The sequence below is a fragment of the Oncorhynchus nerka genome, linkage group LG27, assembly GCF_034236695.1.
Source record: "Oncorhynchus nerka isolate Pitt River linkage group LG27, Oner_Uvic_2.0, whole genome shotgun sequence".
Lineage (NCBI taxonomy): Eukaryota > Metazoa > Chordata > Actinopteri > Salmoniformes > Salmonidae > Oncorhynchus > Oncorhynchus nerka.
The window spans coordinates 46,405,888-46,422,317 of NC_088422.1; the positions used below are offsets into that span (position 1 = coordinate 46,405,888).

The 16,430-nt window shown below is 40.6% G+C and overlaps 1 protein-coding gene across 2 annotated transcripts in view; it reads left to right on the forward strand.

The window, feature by feature from the left end:
• LOC115111890 (syntaxin-binding protein 1-like) overlaps positions 1 to 16,430 on the forward strand; it is a 46,802-nt gene that overhangs the window by 16,744 nt on the left and 13,628 nt on the right. For both annotated transcript variants that reach the window (XM_029638415.2, XM_029638416.2), the window contains exons 14-18: positions 7,770 to 7,908; positions 8,102 to 8,211; positions 8,579 to 8,683; positions 9,296 to 9,381; positions 13,536 to 13,690. In XM_029638415.2, the coding sequence (XP_029494275.1) occupies positions 7,770 to 7,908; positions 8,102 to 8,211; positions 8,579 to 8,683; positions 9,296 to 9,381; positions 13,536 to 13,690 (595 nt within the window). The remainder of the gene's footprint in view (positions 1 to 7,769; positions 7,909 to 8,101; positions 8,212 to 8,578; positions 8,684 to 9,295; positions 9,382 to 13,535; positions 13,691 to 16,430) is intronic.

A 16,430-nucleotide genomic window follows, 5' to 3' on the forward strand; every position in this document is an offset into this window, starting at 1 on the left:
TAAATGAGTGAAACTGTTAAAAAAACAATTCAATTTCACATAATTGTTTCGTATTTAATTTCATATTTGTTACATGTAATCGTTTGGTTCAACCTTAATGTATAATGAGCATCATCAACAGGGGGAACGTATTAGGTGTACGCTAATAATCTGTAAAAAGAATATATACATGTATAAGACTTGTTCATAAAATAAAGATACAAAACAAATGTGACTATGTGAATGAACTATCTAAAGGTGACTTCTATCGCAAACTGAATTGTGACCCTACCCTAGAATTCCAGTATAATATCTCATCCATAGTGGAAAGCTGTTTAGAATCAGAACAAATCACCCAAAAATTTGTTGAGTTTCTATGTGTGAAATTTCCCAAGATACCAACTTTCTATACAGTCGCTAAATTACACAAACAAGTGTCTCCTCCTCCAGGTAGACAGACCCATTGTAGCAGCAATCTACTCTGTGACATCCAACATTTCTAAATTTGTGGATTACCACATTAAACCGATGGTTGAGAATCTCCCATCTTATGCCAAAGACACTAGTCACATGATCTCATTGATAGAGGGCTTAGGAAGGATACCAGAGGGCACCCTGCTGGCCACTTTTGATGTGGAGAGCATGTACACTAACATCCCACACACAGGAGGCTTGCAGGTGCTGCAACACTTCCTTCAGCAGAGAGACTCTACCCTTGCTCCATCCAATGGTTGCATCTTACAACTTACTGAACTGGTATTATCCGATAATTACTTTGTCTTTGAGTCAGACTTTTCCTTCAAATTCGGGGTGTAGCCATGGGTTCCCTCTTTTCCCCCAACTATGCAAACCTGTATGTGGGACAATTTGAGGAAGCACTCCTTTATAAAAAAACAGAGACACACCCCTGACTTTCTAAAATACTCCTAGGGAAGAGATACATAGATTATGTTTTTGTGCTCTGGGAAGGAAGTCACCAGGAACTAAATTAACTCCAAACTCTACTAAACGAGAGGTCTGAATACCTCAAATTCACCATGCTGACTGATGAGAGAAAAATAAACTACTTGGACTTATGGATTATCAAAGTGAATGATGCATTACACACAGACTTCCGCATAAAGCCCACAGAACGCAATACCTTGCTGTGTGCGGATAGTATGCATCCCTTTCTCCCCAAGAAGGGTCTACCATATAGCCAGTTATGTAGGGTTGAACAAATCTGTGGCCACCAGACAGATTTTGACAGCATTGCTAAAATATCTCAAAAACCAAGAGAGGAATTACTAAAAACTCAACCAAAGAAGAAAAACAACGCAACTGTCTTTTGCACTAAGTACACAAAGGGTTCGGAGAAAATGAAAGCAATCCTGAAAAAGCACTGGCATATTCTGCAATCAGACATAAAAATTGCACACCTCTTCAAGGAACCCCCACTGGTGGTCTATAAGCGTGGTCGCAATATTGGAGATAGCTAGGTGAGATCTGACATGCCCACTCAGACACTCTTGACACCTGTCCCAAATGGGAACTACAAATATGGCTCATGCGCACAGTGCAATAGCACTATAAAAACGTATTTCTTCAGACACCCACACTACATACAGGTCGAAAAATCCCTGTTAGTGGTGTCATCTCATGCAAGACCAAAGGAGTAATCTATCTCATCACCTGTTCATTAGGAAAAGCCTACGTAGGACAAACGAAAAGACAATTAAAACAACGCATTGCTGAACACCGCAGCTCAATCAGGTGTAAGAACATTGACTATCCAGTAGCAGCTCACTTTGTTGAAGCTAACCATACCATCTCCTCCCTCAAATACACAGGCATTGAGCATGTTGCTCTACCAAGGAGAGGAGGTAACATCGAGATCCGACTACTACAAAGGGAGGCTTACTGGATATCCTATCTAAAAACATTGACCCCTGATTGGTCTGAATGTTGACTTTGATCTCAGGCCCTTCTTATGAACAATTATTTCTTTTATGAACAAGTCTTATAAACGTATATATTCTTTCTACAGCTTATTAGCGTACACCTACTATTTTCCCCCATTGATGATGCTCGTTATACATTAAGGTTGAACCAAACGATTACATGTAACAAATCTGAAATGAAATACGAAACAATTATGTGAAATTGAATTAAACAATCATGTATTTTGATGCTAATATGATGTACAATATTCAATTATGTTTCTAATATGATAACAATAGCGTAATATATGTAATATGCCATAATATGCCATTTTTAACAGTTTCACTAATTAATTTTAATTAACTTAATCATTATGACACACCCCTCACTCTTGTCATTGGTTGCACTAATTGCACTGTTTGTCTACATAACCTGGTTCAAGTATTCATGACATTACCCTGAGGAAGGTTACAGTGCTGCCCATTAAATTACTGGGAGTTAATATATGGAGTGTGTGACTTTCTTTATTTTGATAGTTTATAGTTTATTTGCCATTAGTCAGCACCTCCACACAAACTAATTTTTCTGGGTGTGCGCCAGCTCATGTTTAAAAAAAAATCTATGTTCCTTACATGCCTTTATTAATGTTACTGTCACAAAATGTGTGGCTGTAGTGTGTAAAATACCCTTAGCAAAGTATTGAGGCCTATACGACAACATAATCATTTTATACAAGAAATCGACAAGGGTCCATTTGACCAACAGACTCATAAAATGTTTACATCGACACTTCTTAGGGTATCTGTAAGATTAGGGGGAAGAGATAGCAAAATGGGGTCCCATATTGTATCGCAATCTCCTTCCGTGTTCCTAAATATAGCACTAATGTTCTCCAGTGGAGAACACTTTTTAAAGATCTCACTATACCACTGCTTTATTGTTGATGGCTGGTCTTTTATCCAGTTAAGGAGAATGCATTTGTGGGCCACAAAGAGTCATTTTTTAAAGAAGATTGAGCTGTGCTAAGGTAAGTGAGGGCCTGTTCCCGACGACACCCAATACAAATAGCCATGGGTTCATTCTTATAGCACATATGAACACGCCTTCCAGTTCAGTTTTCACATTTCCACAGAAAAAAATCATAGTTAATAGGCCAAGTCCAAAAACAGATGGTCACGAGTGCCTTTTTCTTCTTACACTATCAGAACATTCTGATTTCATGTTATTCCATATAAGGGGAGTACTATATGAACCCTTTTTGCATAATCTTATATTGCATCTCTTGCACCTCGTTGCAGATGACCAACTGTCTTGCTTGGTGCATAGTCTTTGTCCAATTTACTTGCAGATGTGGTACAGCACATTTTGGGGGGGGATTTGCTGAAACGATAGCAACGTGTCACCATCAAATATATCTGATATTGACCTTATACCTTTCTGGTACCAGAGGTGGAAAATGGTATCAGAGACGCCAGGGGAAAATACTTCATTATTTATAAGGGGAGTCAGAGCAGAAAAGCAATTCTTTCTCCCAAGATGTTTGCAAATATCTCTCCAGATCATAAAGGTATTGTTAAGAGTCGGGTTATGTTTCACTTCTGTGCTGACTGAGTTTCTATCACCAAATCTATCACACATGGTTAGCAGATGTAAATGCGAGTGTAGCGAAATGCTTGTGCTTCTAGTTCCGACAATGCAGTAATAACCAACAAGTAATCTAACCTAACAATTTCACAACAACTACCTCATACATACAAGTGTAAAGGAATGAAGAATATGTACATAAATATATATGAATGAATGAATGATGGAACAGAACGGCAAAGGCAAGATGCAGTAGATGGTATCGAGTACAGTATATACATATGAGATGAGTAATGTAGGGTATGTAAACATATAAAAGTGGCATTGTTTAAAGTGGCTAGTGATACATTTTTACATTATTAAAGTGGCTAGATTTGAGATAGTATGTTGGCAGCAGCCACTCAATGTTAGTGGTGGCTGTTTAACAGTCTGATGGCCTGTTAAAGAAGCTATTTTTCAGTCTCTCCGGTCCCTGCTTTGATACACCTGTACTGACCTCGCCTTCTGGATGATAGCGGGGAGAACAGGCAGTGGCTCGGGTGGTTGTTGTCCTTGATGATCTTTTTGGCCTTCCTGTGACATCAAGTGGTGTAGGTGTCCTGGAGGGCAGGTAATTTGCCCCCGGTGATGCGTTGTGCAGACCTCACTACCCTCTGGAGAGCCTTACGGTTGTGGGCGGAGCAGTTGCCGTACCAGGTGGTGATACAGCCCGACAGGATGCTCTCAGCCATAACACTGATTAATGAGTATGGAGATGTGAAGCAGGAGTCGTTACTGATCCAATTAGTGCAATGTTAATCTCTTAACCATTCTGCAATTATGCAAGCATGACATGTCCATTTATAAAATAGCAAATTAGGTAGTGCTAAGCCTCTTAAATTATATGGTAGCTGCAGTTTACAGTGCCATATATGAAGTCTTAGAGAAAACATTCATTTTAATCAGATGAATCCACCTATCTATGTCTGCCCTAAGTACAGGTGCAAATTTGCTGTTAGACAGGTTGTGAAGTTTATTCAACATTTTTATACAAAGATAAACAAAACCATTTTTTGTCCAATTGAATTGGAAGTCATTCAAATTGTTGTCACTCAAGCTCCCTAGTGTCATAGTTTCTGATTTATTAAAATATTTTGAAGCCAAAAAAAGATCTATACCTCTTAAGTCAATAAGAAATAAATAGCTAACTATAATCTGCATATAGAGATATAATGTGAGTTTTATTTTCCAATCTTGACACCTGTAAGACCTTCCTGGGTACGTATAGCCTCTGCCAGGGGCTCTAATACCAAGGAAAATAACAGAGGTGACCGTGGGCAACCCTCGCATGTCCCTCTACTCAAAAATAAAGTGGGTGACTGCATTCCGTTTGTTATCACAGCAGCCTGTGGGGCAACTTGATCTGGTTATCGAAATTCTCTCCAATTTTAAAGCGGTGGAGTGCTTTAAATAGGCATGACCATTCTACTCGGTCAAATGCTTTCTCGGCATCCAACGATAGAGACACTGCTCAATGTTTTGATTGCTCACAATGTTGTATTATGCTAATGACTGATATTTGTAATTGAATGTCTTTGCGCTATAAAACCAGTTTGGTCCAGCTTTATTCAAGTTTGTAGGAATCTTTCTAGTCCCCTGGCTAAGATCTTACTGTCTACACTAATAAGGGGCACCAGCCTATAGTTAGAGCAGTCTTCATCAATATTAGCATGGCTTAAAGTGGGAGGGAGTTCGTATACATTTTGAGAAGGGGTTCCGTTATGAAACCTTGACCATTCCGATAAAACTCTGGTCCAAACCCATCATGTCCTGGGGGTTTCCCATCTTTAAGGGTTTGAATCATCTCTTGTATTTCGTCTTTGGATATCTCCTTGCATAATAATTCTCTGTCTCCCACATGTATTGTTGGAAGAGACATAGTTTATCGAGAAAGTGTTGTACGTCAGCCAAATGATTGCTGGAGTCTGTAGTTTGATCCTTTTAATTGAAAGTATAGCGTCTGGTGAAGTTCTCTTCTTTGCCAGTCGACTTGTCTTATTTTCATGTTCTTATAATCTGTGCCCAGACTGGGTAATAGATGCTTCTGCTTTGTCTGTAAAGCATTTGTTTAATGCTGATCTTGCAGCTTGTAATTCTTTAAAAGGGCTGTTTGGAGGAAGTCCTATACCTTTTCTGTACCTTTTTTTTTTTTTAACTGAGCCAATACTTTTGTACATTTGATAGGCAAATGAATTCCTTTCAAATGAATAGTAGTTATTTTTTAAATCACTCGTTGGGGTTTGCTGTTGTTACAGGATTTGCAACATGCAATGAAAGAGCAATGAGAACCATCTGAGAGTATTTCACGTTTGGACAACATTAAGATAAAGAAAAACATAAATACACCGTATACAGCCAGCATTACATAACAAAATAAAAACACCTGACAAAGACTGAATCAGTACGTTATACTGATTGGTTAAGCCACAGGGGAGGTGGAGTCTTGAAAATGGAAATCATTATTTTCACCAAACCGTTCAATCCTCCCCATTTCTAACCTTAAATTATGTTCACTACATATGAAACCATGCTCAAGGTAACCCATTGAAAATTGAAAAAGCGACGATATATTGACCGCATTTGGAGATAGATTTAACGTTGTCTAGTCCATCGTCTCCTATGAGCATCTTCCATTGCGTTCATTAGTCCAAATAAACGTTTAGATTTTACCGTTAGCTACCCTGGTACGGTTTACCTTCCCAGAGGCCTTTTCCCAAATTGAATTAGGGCAATTAAAACGGCATTCATAGTTCGTTCAGTCAAAACCATTTTTTGTCCAAAACCATTAGCTGACAAGTAATTTACTAGCCTATTTAATTAATTATAGCCTAATAATACTAATGATAAAGTAATAATAATAATAATAATAATAGTGGGCTGGGAAGGATAAAAGAAAATGTATCAAACTTCCCTTAATTAACAAGCTCATTGTTTAATAAGAACAAAATAGACTTAAGAAAGAAGAGGGATTCGTTAATGACAGCTGGCTTCTTAATCAAATACCAGGGCAAATCCCATTCTGCTTCATATTATAGTCAGCAAAATCAAACAGAACCACCTCTCAATATTTGAATCCCAGTCTGAGAGCCAGGGCGAGGCTATAGTGGCACATTAATCTATCAATCTTGATTATTCGGGCCATATTATGATGGGCGTCTGACCAGCTCGAGTCATTTTCCCCAACTGAGCTCTCAGCACCAACATAAAAAACATACGGCTAATAAATTGAATCCTTTATGACGAGGAAAAGAGAGGGATCTTTGGAATATGGAATCTTTATGCTGAAAGTGGACAGGCACCCAGTCACCACATCAATGTGAAAATCCAAACAGAATAGACCCATACAAACCGCTACAGGTAGGTGCTCTCGAGCCACAGGTCGGCGGAGGCCCCTGCCCTCGACCAAAGGGATTTTCCAAGGACCCGGGAGAGACCCAACCCGGCCGGCTGACCCGACTGGCATGGAGACGAGCGGACCTACAAACCCAACTCCAAAACAATAATTTAAAAAACAATTACAAATAAATCGGGTCTATGATTAGTCAGATAATATTTTCATCAACACAAAGAATGTATATGCAGTTAGCCTATACTGTCCCGTTTGAATGACATGACACGTGACCGGTAATGGTCACCGTTAGGCTACCTCTGCCAATAATGAATATCCCGTTGAAGTCCATAGTCGTGCAGCATACTTAATAGGGACAAGAAGAGGGAACTTAACAAGAAACAAAATAATTCCTTCACGACATATCATGAGTCATGACTTCCATTTCCTTTAGTCTTTAGTGAGTTCTTTATATCCATTTGACTGTAGTGTCAGCGTGCAGGTGGTGGGTGGACCATTCTTGATACACATGGGAAACTGTTGAGCGTGAAACCCAGCAGCGTTGCACTTCTTGACACACTCAAACCGGTGCGCCTGGCATCTACTAGCATACCATGTTCAAAGGGACTTAAATATTTTGTTTTCCCATTCACCCTCTGAATGGCATACATACACAATCCATTACTCAATTGTCTCAAGGCTTAACAATCCTTCTTTAACATGTCTCCTTCCCTTCATCTACACTGATTGGAAGTGGATTTAACAAGTGACATCAATAAGGGATCATAGCTTTCACCTGGATTCACCTGGTCAGTCTATGTCATGGAAAGAGCAGGTGTTCCTAATGTTTTGTATATCTGTTAGATCTCTCATCCTCTAATCCACCCCGTGCCCCTCCAACTGTCTTGCCCTACCGCAGGATCTAGCGATGGGTACAGATGCAGAGGGGGAGAAGATCAAGGACCCCATGAGGGCCATCGTACCCGTCCTGCTGGATAAAGATGTCACTGTCTTCGACAAGATCCGCATAATCCTGCTGTACATCTTCATGAAGAACGGTGAGAGAGAAATCTATTTCCTGTGTGTCTGTATTTTACGATGTACTTGACTCCACTTCTCTGTTACCATTAGAATTCAGATTTTGTTGTGTGGGTGTGTGCATGTTTCTGCATGTCTGTGCATGTTTTCACGCATGTGTGTGTTTTTCTGGGCATGTGCATGTGTCTGTGTTTGTGCATGCGTGTGTGTCAGGTGTTTCGGAGGAGAACCTCTGTAAGCTCCTCCAGCATGCTAACATCCCTCCTGAGGACAGTGACATCATCGCCAACATGGCCCATATGGGCATGCCCATCATCTTAGAGGTGAGATCCTATAGTACCATACTTTAGTAACACCAGGACATATATCCATTAGGCACTGAACAGAAGAAAATGGACTGAAACAGGGAGGAACTACTAGCTAACTTGTCCAACAAGCAACTCTTGTTTTCGTTTTCTGTTGTAAAATGTTTTGTTATGTTTTTCTACAGTGTGCCCCAATGAATATGACCCATGAACCATTGTGGAACTATCTCACAACTCTCTCACACACTAGTAAAACATTTTAACATGTGGATTGGGGATCCATTTTTGGGATAGTGGCATAAATATGATATCTGCAGTGTTTATATGCTATCTGGGTCCAACTGAATAGTGTTTCAGTGCGTCAATCATCTACTGAACTTCCTAGGGGAACCCGACCCGCAAAGTGAAAAAGACTGACCGGAAGGAGCGAGTGAGTGAGCAGACCTACCAGCTCTCCCGATGGACCCCTCTCATCAAGGACATCATGGAGGCAAGTCCAGCCTGCTGTTGTTGTCACGAGAATTATCTCAACTATCACTATAGCTTTGACCAATTCCCAGAGGTTGTAAGGCCCTGGTTAATGAAGAATTAGACAAAGTCCCAGTCTGCAATAGACCAATACTTTATTCAGAGAGCGGTCTGACTTCAAAATGAGAACACAATCTTTATATCACACGCACACACACACACACACACACACACACACTGGTTTCAGAGTTATCACAAGTCGACAGTTCATTTGGCCTTGAATGTCTCAACTATACCCAGCTCATATTGCGAAATAGCAACACAATGGACTAGTCACACACATGATTGAATTATGACTCTAACATATTTCATACAATTAAATGGTTTCAGGGTAGAATACTTTAGTCATAATCTTAAACATACAAATCATTCTATAAGTTGTAGACTGTTTTATACATGATCAATTTGTTAGTAGGGTCTAACATACATTAATTTAGTGTGGGTTAAGACTGGCATGGAAGAAATGGTCTCTCGCTTTTAGTGTTGAGCCAGGGTATGGACATAAAGCTAGGGTTAGGGTTTGGGTTGAGCCGGGGTATGGTTAGTCCACTGACCTAATTATGTCTCTCTACAGGATGCCATTGAGGACAAACTGGATCCAAAGCAGTACCCCTACATCTCCCAACGCACTGCATCCACCCACAGCAGCGCTCCATCAAGGTATACAGATAAACCCTATTAATTGTACATCACCTCTGTGCTCTGTACCTTCTGAGATTCCAATTACTTTATGACATTTTTCGTTTTAGGTCTTAGTGGAACAGCCTCAATATTTCCCAACACTTTGATTTGATAGTTTTTATGCTGAACCTAAATATAAACGCAACATGTCTAAAATGTTGGTCCCTTGTTTCATGAGCTGAAATAGAAGATCCCAGAAATGTTCCATACTCACAAAAAAATGTATTTCTCTCAAACTTTGTGTACAAATTTGTTTACATGCTTGTTATTGAGCATTTCTCCTTTGCCAAGATAATCCATCCATCTGACAGGTCTGGCATATCAAGAAGCTGATTAAACAGCATGATGATTACACAGGTGCACCTTGTGCTGGGAACAATAAACGACCACTCTAAAATGTTCATTTTTTTCAGGGAGTCAAGTTTTGAGGGAGCACGCAATTGGCATGCTAACTGCATGAATGTTCACCAGAGCTGTTGCCAGATCATTTAATGTTAATTTCTCTACCATAAGCCGCATCAAATGTTGTTTTAGATCATTTGACAGCACGTCTAACTGACCTCACAACTGCAGACCACGTGAATGGCATTGTGTGGGCGAGCGGTTTACTGATATCAACGTTATGAATAGAGTGCCCCGTGGTGGCGGTGGGGCTATGGTATGGGCAGGCATAAGCTACGGACAACGAACACAATTGCATTTTATCAATGGCAATTTGAATGCATAGAAATACCGTGACGAGATCCTGAGGCCCATTGTTATACCATTCATCCGCCACCATCACCTCATGTTTCAGCATGATAATGCACAATCCCATGTCACAAGGATCTTTACACAATTCGTGGATCCTGAGAATGTCCTAGTTCTTCCATGGCCTGCATACTCACCAGACCTGACACCCATTGAGCAGGTTTGGGATGCTCTGGATCGACGTGTACGGCAGCATGTTCCACCTCCATCCAATATCCAGTAACTTCGCACAGCCATTGAAGAGGAGTGGGACAACATTCCACAGGCCACAATCAACAGCCTGATGAACTCTATGCAAAGGAGATGTTGTGCTGCATGAGGAAAAGGGTAGTCACACCAGATACTGACTGGTTTTCTGATCCACGCCACTACTTAGGTATATGTGATGTGTGATGGGGGGGGGGGGGGGGGGATAAATATATTTCTCCCATGGGCAAAGAAATTCAAAAGGGGTGATATGATATGAATTAACAGTATTTTTTATCCGAATGTGCAAATTGTCTAAACAGATCCTCAAGGTAGATGGATGATTTTAAAAATGTTATTGGACCATAAACAGATATGGCTCTTCAACCTACAGGGTATTGGGAAACTATTCAGACCCCTTGACATTTAGGTTACAGCCTTATTCTAAAATTGATTAAAAACAAAGTTTCCTCGTCAATCTACACACAATACCCCAAAATGACAAACCCAAAACAAGATTTTAGAATTTTTTGCAACTGAAATATCGCATTTTATATACAGTGGGGCAAAAAAGTATTTAGTCAGCCACCAATTGTGCAAGTTCTCCCACTTAAAAAGATGAGAGAGGCCTGTAATTTTCATCATAGGTACACTTCAACTATGACAGACAAAATGAGAAAAAAAATCCAGAAAATCACATTGTAGGATTTTTAATGAATTTTTTTGCAAATTATGGTGGAAAATAAGTATTTGGTCAATAACAAAAGTTTATCTCAATACTTGGCAATGACAGAGGTCAAACGTTTTCTGTAAGTCTTCACAAGGTTTTCACACACTGTTGCTGGTATTTTAGCCCATTCCTCCATGCAGATCTCCTCTAGAGCAGTGATGTTTTGGGGTTGTTGCTGGGCAACACGGACTTTCAACTCCCTCCAAAGATTTTCTATGGGGTTGAGATCTGGAGACTGGCTAGGCCACTCCAGGACCTTGAAATGCTTCTTACGAAGCCTCTCCTTCATTGCCCGGGTGGTGTGTTTGGTCATGCTGATAGAGCCAGCCACGTTTCTTCTTCAATGCCCTTGCTGATGGAAGGAGGTTTTCACTCAAAATCTCACGATACATGGCCCCATTCTTTCCTTTACACGGATCAGTCGTCCTGGTCCCTTTGCAAAAAACAGCCCCAAAGCATGATGTTTCCACCCCAATGCTTCACAGTAGGTATGGTGTTCTTTGGATGCAACTCAGTATTTTTTGTCCTCCAAACACGACGAGTTGAGTTTTTACCAAAAAGTTATATTTTGGTTTCATCTGACCACATGACATTCTCCCAATCTTCTTCTGGATCATCCAAATGCTCTCTATCAAACTTCAGACGGGCCTGGACATGTACTGGCTTAAGCAGGGGGACACGTCTGGCACTGCAGGATTTGAGTCCGTGGCGGCGTAGTGTGTTACTGACGGTAGGCTTTGTTACTTTGGTCCCAGCTCTCTGCAGGTCATTCACTAGGTCCCCCCGTGTGGTTCTGGGATTTTTGCTCACTGTTCTTGTGATCATTTTGACCCCACGGGGTGAGATCTTGCGTGGAGCCCCAGAACGAGGGAGATTATCAGTGGTCATGTATGTCTTCCATTTCCTAACAATTGCTCCCACAGTTGATTTCTTCAAACCAAGCTGCTTACCTATTGCAGATTCAGCCTTCCCAGCCTGGTGCAGGTCTACAATTTTATTTCTGGTATCCTTTGACAGCTCTTTGGTCTTGGCCATAGTGGAGTTTGGAGTGTGACTGTTTGAGGTTGTGGACAGGTGTCTTTTATACTGATAACAAGTTCAAACAGTTGCCATTAATACAGGTAACGAGTGGAGGACAGAGAAGCCTCTTAAAGAAGAAGTTACAGGTCTGTGAGAGCCAGAGATCTTGCTTGTTTGTAGGTGACCAAATACTTATTTTCCACCATAATTTGCAAATAAATTCATTAAAAATCCTACAGTGTGATTTTCTGGATTTATTTTAAAATTTTGTCTGTTGAAGTGTACCTATGATGAAAATTACAGGCCTCTCTCATCTTTTTAAGTGAGAGAACTTGCACAATTGGTGGCTGACTAAATACTTTTTTGCCCCAAAGTTTGGGGTCACTTAGAAATGTCCTTGTTTTTAAAAGAAAAGCATAATTCTTCCATTAAAATAACATAAAATTGATCAGAAATACAGTGTAGACATTGTTAATGTTATAAATGACAATTGTAGCTGGAAACGGCTGATGTTTTATAGAATATCTACATAGGCCCATTATCAGCAACCATCACTCCTGTGTTCCAATGGCACGTTGTGTTAGCTAATCCAAGTTTATAATTTTAAAAGGCGAATTGATCATTATAAAAGCCTTTTGCAATTATGTTATCACAGCTGAAAACTTTTGTGCTTATTAAAGAAGCAATAAAACTAGCCTTCTTTAGACTAGTTGAGTGTCTGTGTAACGGATGTGAAACGCTAGCTTAGTTAGCGGTGGTACACGCTAAATAGCGTTTCAATCGGTGACGTCACTTGCTCTGAGACCTTGATGTAGTGTTTCCCCTTGCTCTGCAAAGGCCGCAGCTTTTGTGGAGCGATGGGTAACGATGCTTCGTGGGTGTCAGTTGTTGATGTGCGCAGAGGGGACGGTCTAAAGTTATACTGTTACATCTGGAGCAGCAGCATTTGTGGGTTCGATTACAGGCTCAAAATGGCCAGAAACAAAGAACTTTCTTCTGAAACTCGTCAGTCTATTCTTGTTCTGAGAAATGAAGGCTATTCCATGCGAGAAATTGCCAAGAAACTGAAGATCTCATGCAACGCAGTGTACTACTCCCTTCACAGAACAGCGCAAACTGTCTCTAACCAGAATAGAAAGAGGAGTGGGGGGCCCAGCTGCACAACTGAGCAAGAGGACAAGTACATTAGAGTGTCTAGTTTGAGAAACGGACGCCTCAGAAGTCCTCAACTGGCAGCCTGGCCAATAAAAATAAAAGATGAGCAAAAGAACACAGACACTGGACAGAGGAACTTTGGTCCATCCACAGATGTTCAACAAACTGTCAGTAGACTATTATCAACATCTCATCAGCTTTTCTTTAGCCTTTCAGTAGCATCTCAACAGTATGTCTCATCATAAATGGACTATCCAAATAGTTACTTGAATATCTTCCCCTCTCATTGCAGTGCCCGGTACGGTAACTGGCATAAGAACAAGGGCCCCACAGAGATGAAGACAGGTCCCCGAGTCATCATCTTCATCATCGGAGGTATGACCTTCAGCGAGATGCGCTGCGTCTACGAGGTCACACAAGCCAATGGAAAATGGGAAGCAATCATTGGTGAGTTGGCAGCATATGTAGGGTTACATGTTTTACTGTTTTGTGTCCTGTTTTTCTTTATCTAACATGGGAATATAAACTGTGAATAAATACATAGGCCTAGGCAATATCCATGGGCTGGTTGCACTAGTTGGATGTATTCCTGGTCATCAATTAAAATATACAACTATATTTGTCACATGCTTTGTAAACAACAGGTGTAGACTAACAGTGAAATGCTTACTTACGGGTCTTTTTCCAACAAAGCAGAGTTAAAGATAAATATATATATTTTTAAATATACAGTAAATAACGAATAACAATAACGAGTAAAATTAACATGGCTATATACAGGGAATACAGTATCAAGTCAATGTGCAGAGGTACGAGGCAATTTAGGTAGCTATGTACATTTGAAGTCGGAAGTTTACATACACCTTAGCCAAATACATTTAAACTCAGTTTTTCAATTCCTGACATTGAATCCTAGTAAAATTCCCCTGTCTTAGGTAGTTAGGATCATCACTTTATTTTAAGAATGTGAAATGGCAGAATAATAGTAGAGAGTGATTTTATTCCTGCTTTTATTTCTTTCATCACATTCCCAGTGGGTCAGAAGTGTACATACACTCAATTAGTATTTGGCAGCATTGCCTTTAAATTGTTTAACTTGGGTCAACCGTTTCGGGTAGACTTCCACAAGCTTCCCACAGTAAGTTGGTGAATTTTGGCCCATTCCTCCTGACAGAGCTGGTGTAACTGAGTCAGGTTTGAAGACCTCCTTGCTCGCACACACTTTTTCAGTTCTGCCAACAAATTTTCTATGGGATCGAGGTCAGGGCTTTGTGATGGCCAATCCAATACCTTGACTTTGTTGTCCTTAAGCCATTTTGCCACAACTTTGGAAGTATGCTTGTGGTCATTGTCCATTTGGAAGACCCATTTGCAACCAAACTTTAACTGATGTCTTGAGATGTTGCTTCAATATATCCACACATGTTCTTATGCTTGCAAGACTCCCCTTTTCCCTCCAAACATAACAATGGTCATTATGGCCATAAAGTTCTATTTGTGTTTCATCAGACCAGAGGACATTTCTCCAGAAAGTATCATCTTTGTCCCCATGTGCAGTTGCAAACCGTAGTCTTTTTTATGGGGGTTTTGGAGCAGTGGCTTTGACCATGTTAATTCCTCAGTGATGTGGACACTGAAGAACTTGAAACTCTCGACCCGCTTCATTATAGACCCATCGATATAGATGGGGGCGTGCTCGCCCCTCCATTTCCTGTAGTCCGCGATCAGCTCCTTTGTCTCTGACATTGAGGAGAGCACATCGTGTCACAGCAAACTTGATGATGGTGTTGGAATTGTGCGCAGCCACACAGTTGTGGGTGAACAGTGAGTACATGAGAGGACTAAGCACACACCCCTGAGGGGCCCCCTTGTTGATGGTCAGTGTGGCCTATGTATGTGTTGTTGCCTACCCTCAACACCTGGGGCGGCCCATCAGGAAGTCCAGGACCCAGTTACAGAGGAAGATGTCCTGTCCCAGTGTCCTGAGCTTGGTGATGAGCTTGATGTTGAATGCTGAGCTGTAGTCAATGAGCAGCATTCTCACTTAGGTATTCCTTTTGTCCAGGTGGGTGAGGGCAGTGTGGAGTGCAATAGAGATTGCATAATCTTTTGGGGCGGTATGCTAATTGGGTGTCTGGAATGGTGGTGTTGATGTGAGCCATGACCAGCCTTTCAAAGAATTTCATGGCTATAGATGTGAGTGCTACGGGGCGCTAGTCATTTAGGCAGCTTAAGTTGGTATTACAGACCTGGTCATGGATGGGTTGAAAATGTCAATGAAGACACTTGCCAGCTGGTTAGTGTGTGCTCTGAGTACGTGTCCTGGTATTCTGTCTGGCCACGCGGCCTTTGCGACCTGTTAACCTTACTCACATCTGCTACGGAGAGTGGGATCACAGTCATCCGGAACAGCTGGGGGTCTCATGTAGGGCATGGCGGTCACAAACTTTCGTCAGACGGTGATTGTCAAGCAAATAACTGTCGATCTCACGGTAATTGACCGTTAATTAACATAAACACATTTATTATCTCCTGGTTTCCAGACATAGCCTACAAGCCACTGATGCAGACCTTTGGAACATTACATTTTTAAAAGTCTAACAAATCCATGTAATATAGCCTACACCTTCACAATAAATCCATTATTTATTTTAGACAGGTCAAAAGAAGTATGATATGAATAAAATGTAGTCTATTTCAGAAGAACAGAATAGCAGACTCTGAGTTGTCCTTATGTAGAGGGGCTATCACTCTTTCACACTGTGGTAAATGAAGCATGCTGTCATTCAGTGATATTTATTCCCATAGTAATTCGTTATGGATCCATTAATATATTTAAAGTCCCTAAACTTGGCAAGAGTCTATTGTCCTGCTGATACTTGACAAACATATGCATTTTGAGAGAGTATTTTTATCATTATTTTATTAACAAAAGCATAAAGATGTTGATGAAGATATTCTGTACAGTATATGCTTTACCCAACATTATGCGTTGCATGTTTGTAGTTAGAAATGTAAAACTTTAGAGTACTTAATACATTGCAAGTTGGGGAGATTTTTTTTCACACCTAGCCCGAACTATCCTCTTCTAAAGGTTGAAGAGTCTATTGTCCTGCAAACAACCCATCATGGAAACATTGTTTGCACTCATAGGTTTTAGGCCTGCACTAGGTTATAACAATCCATG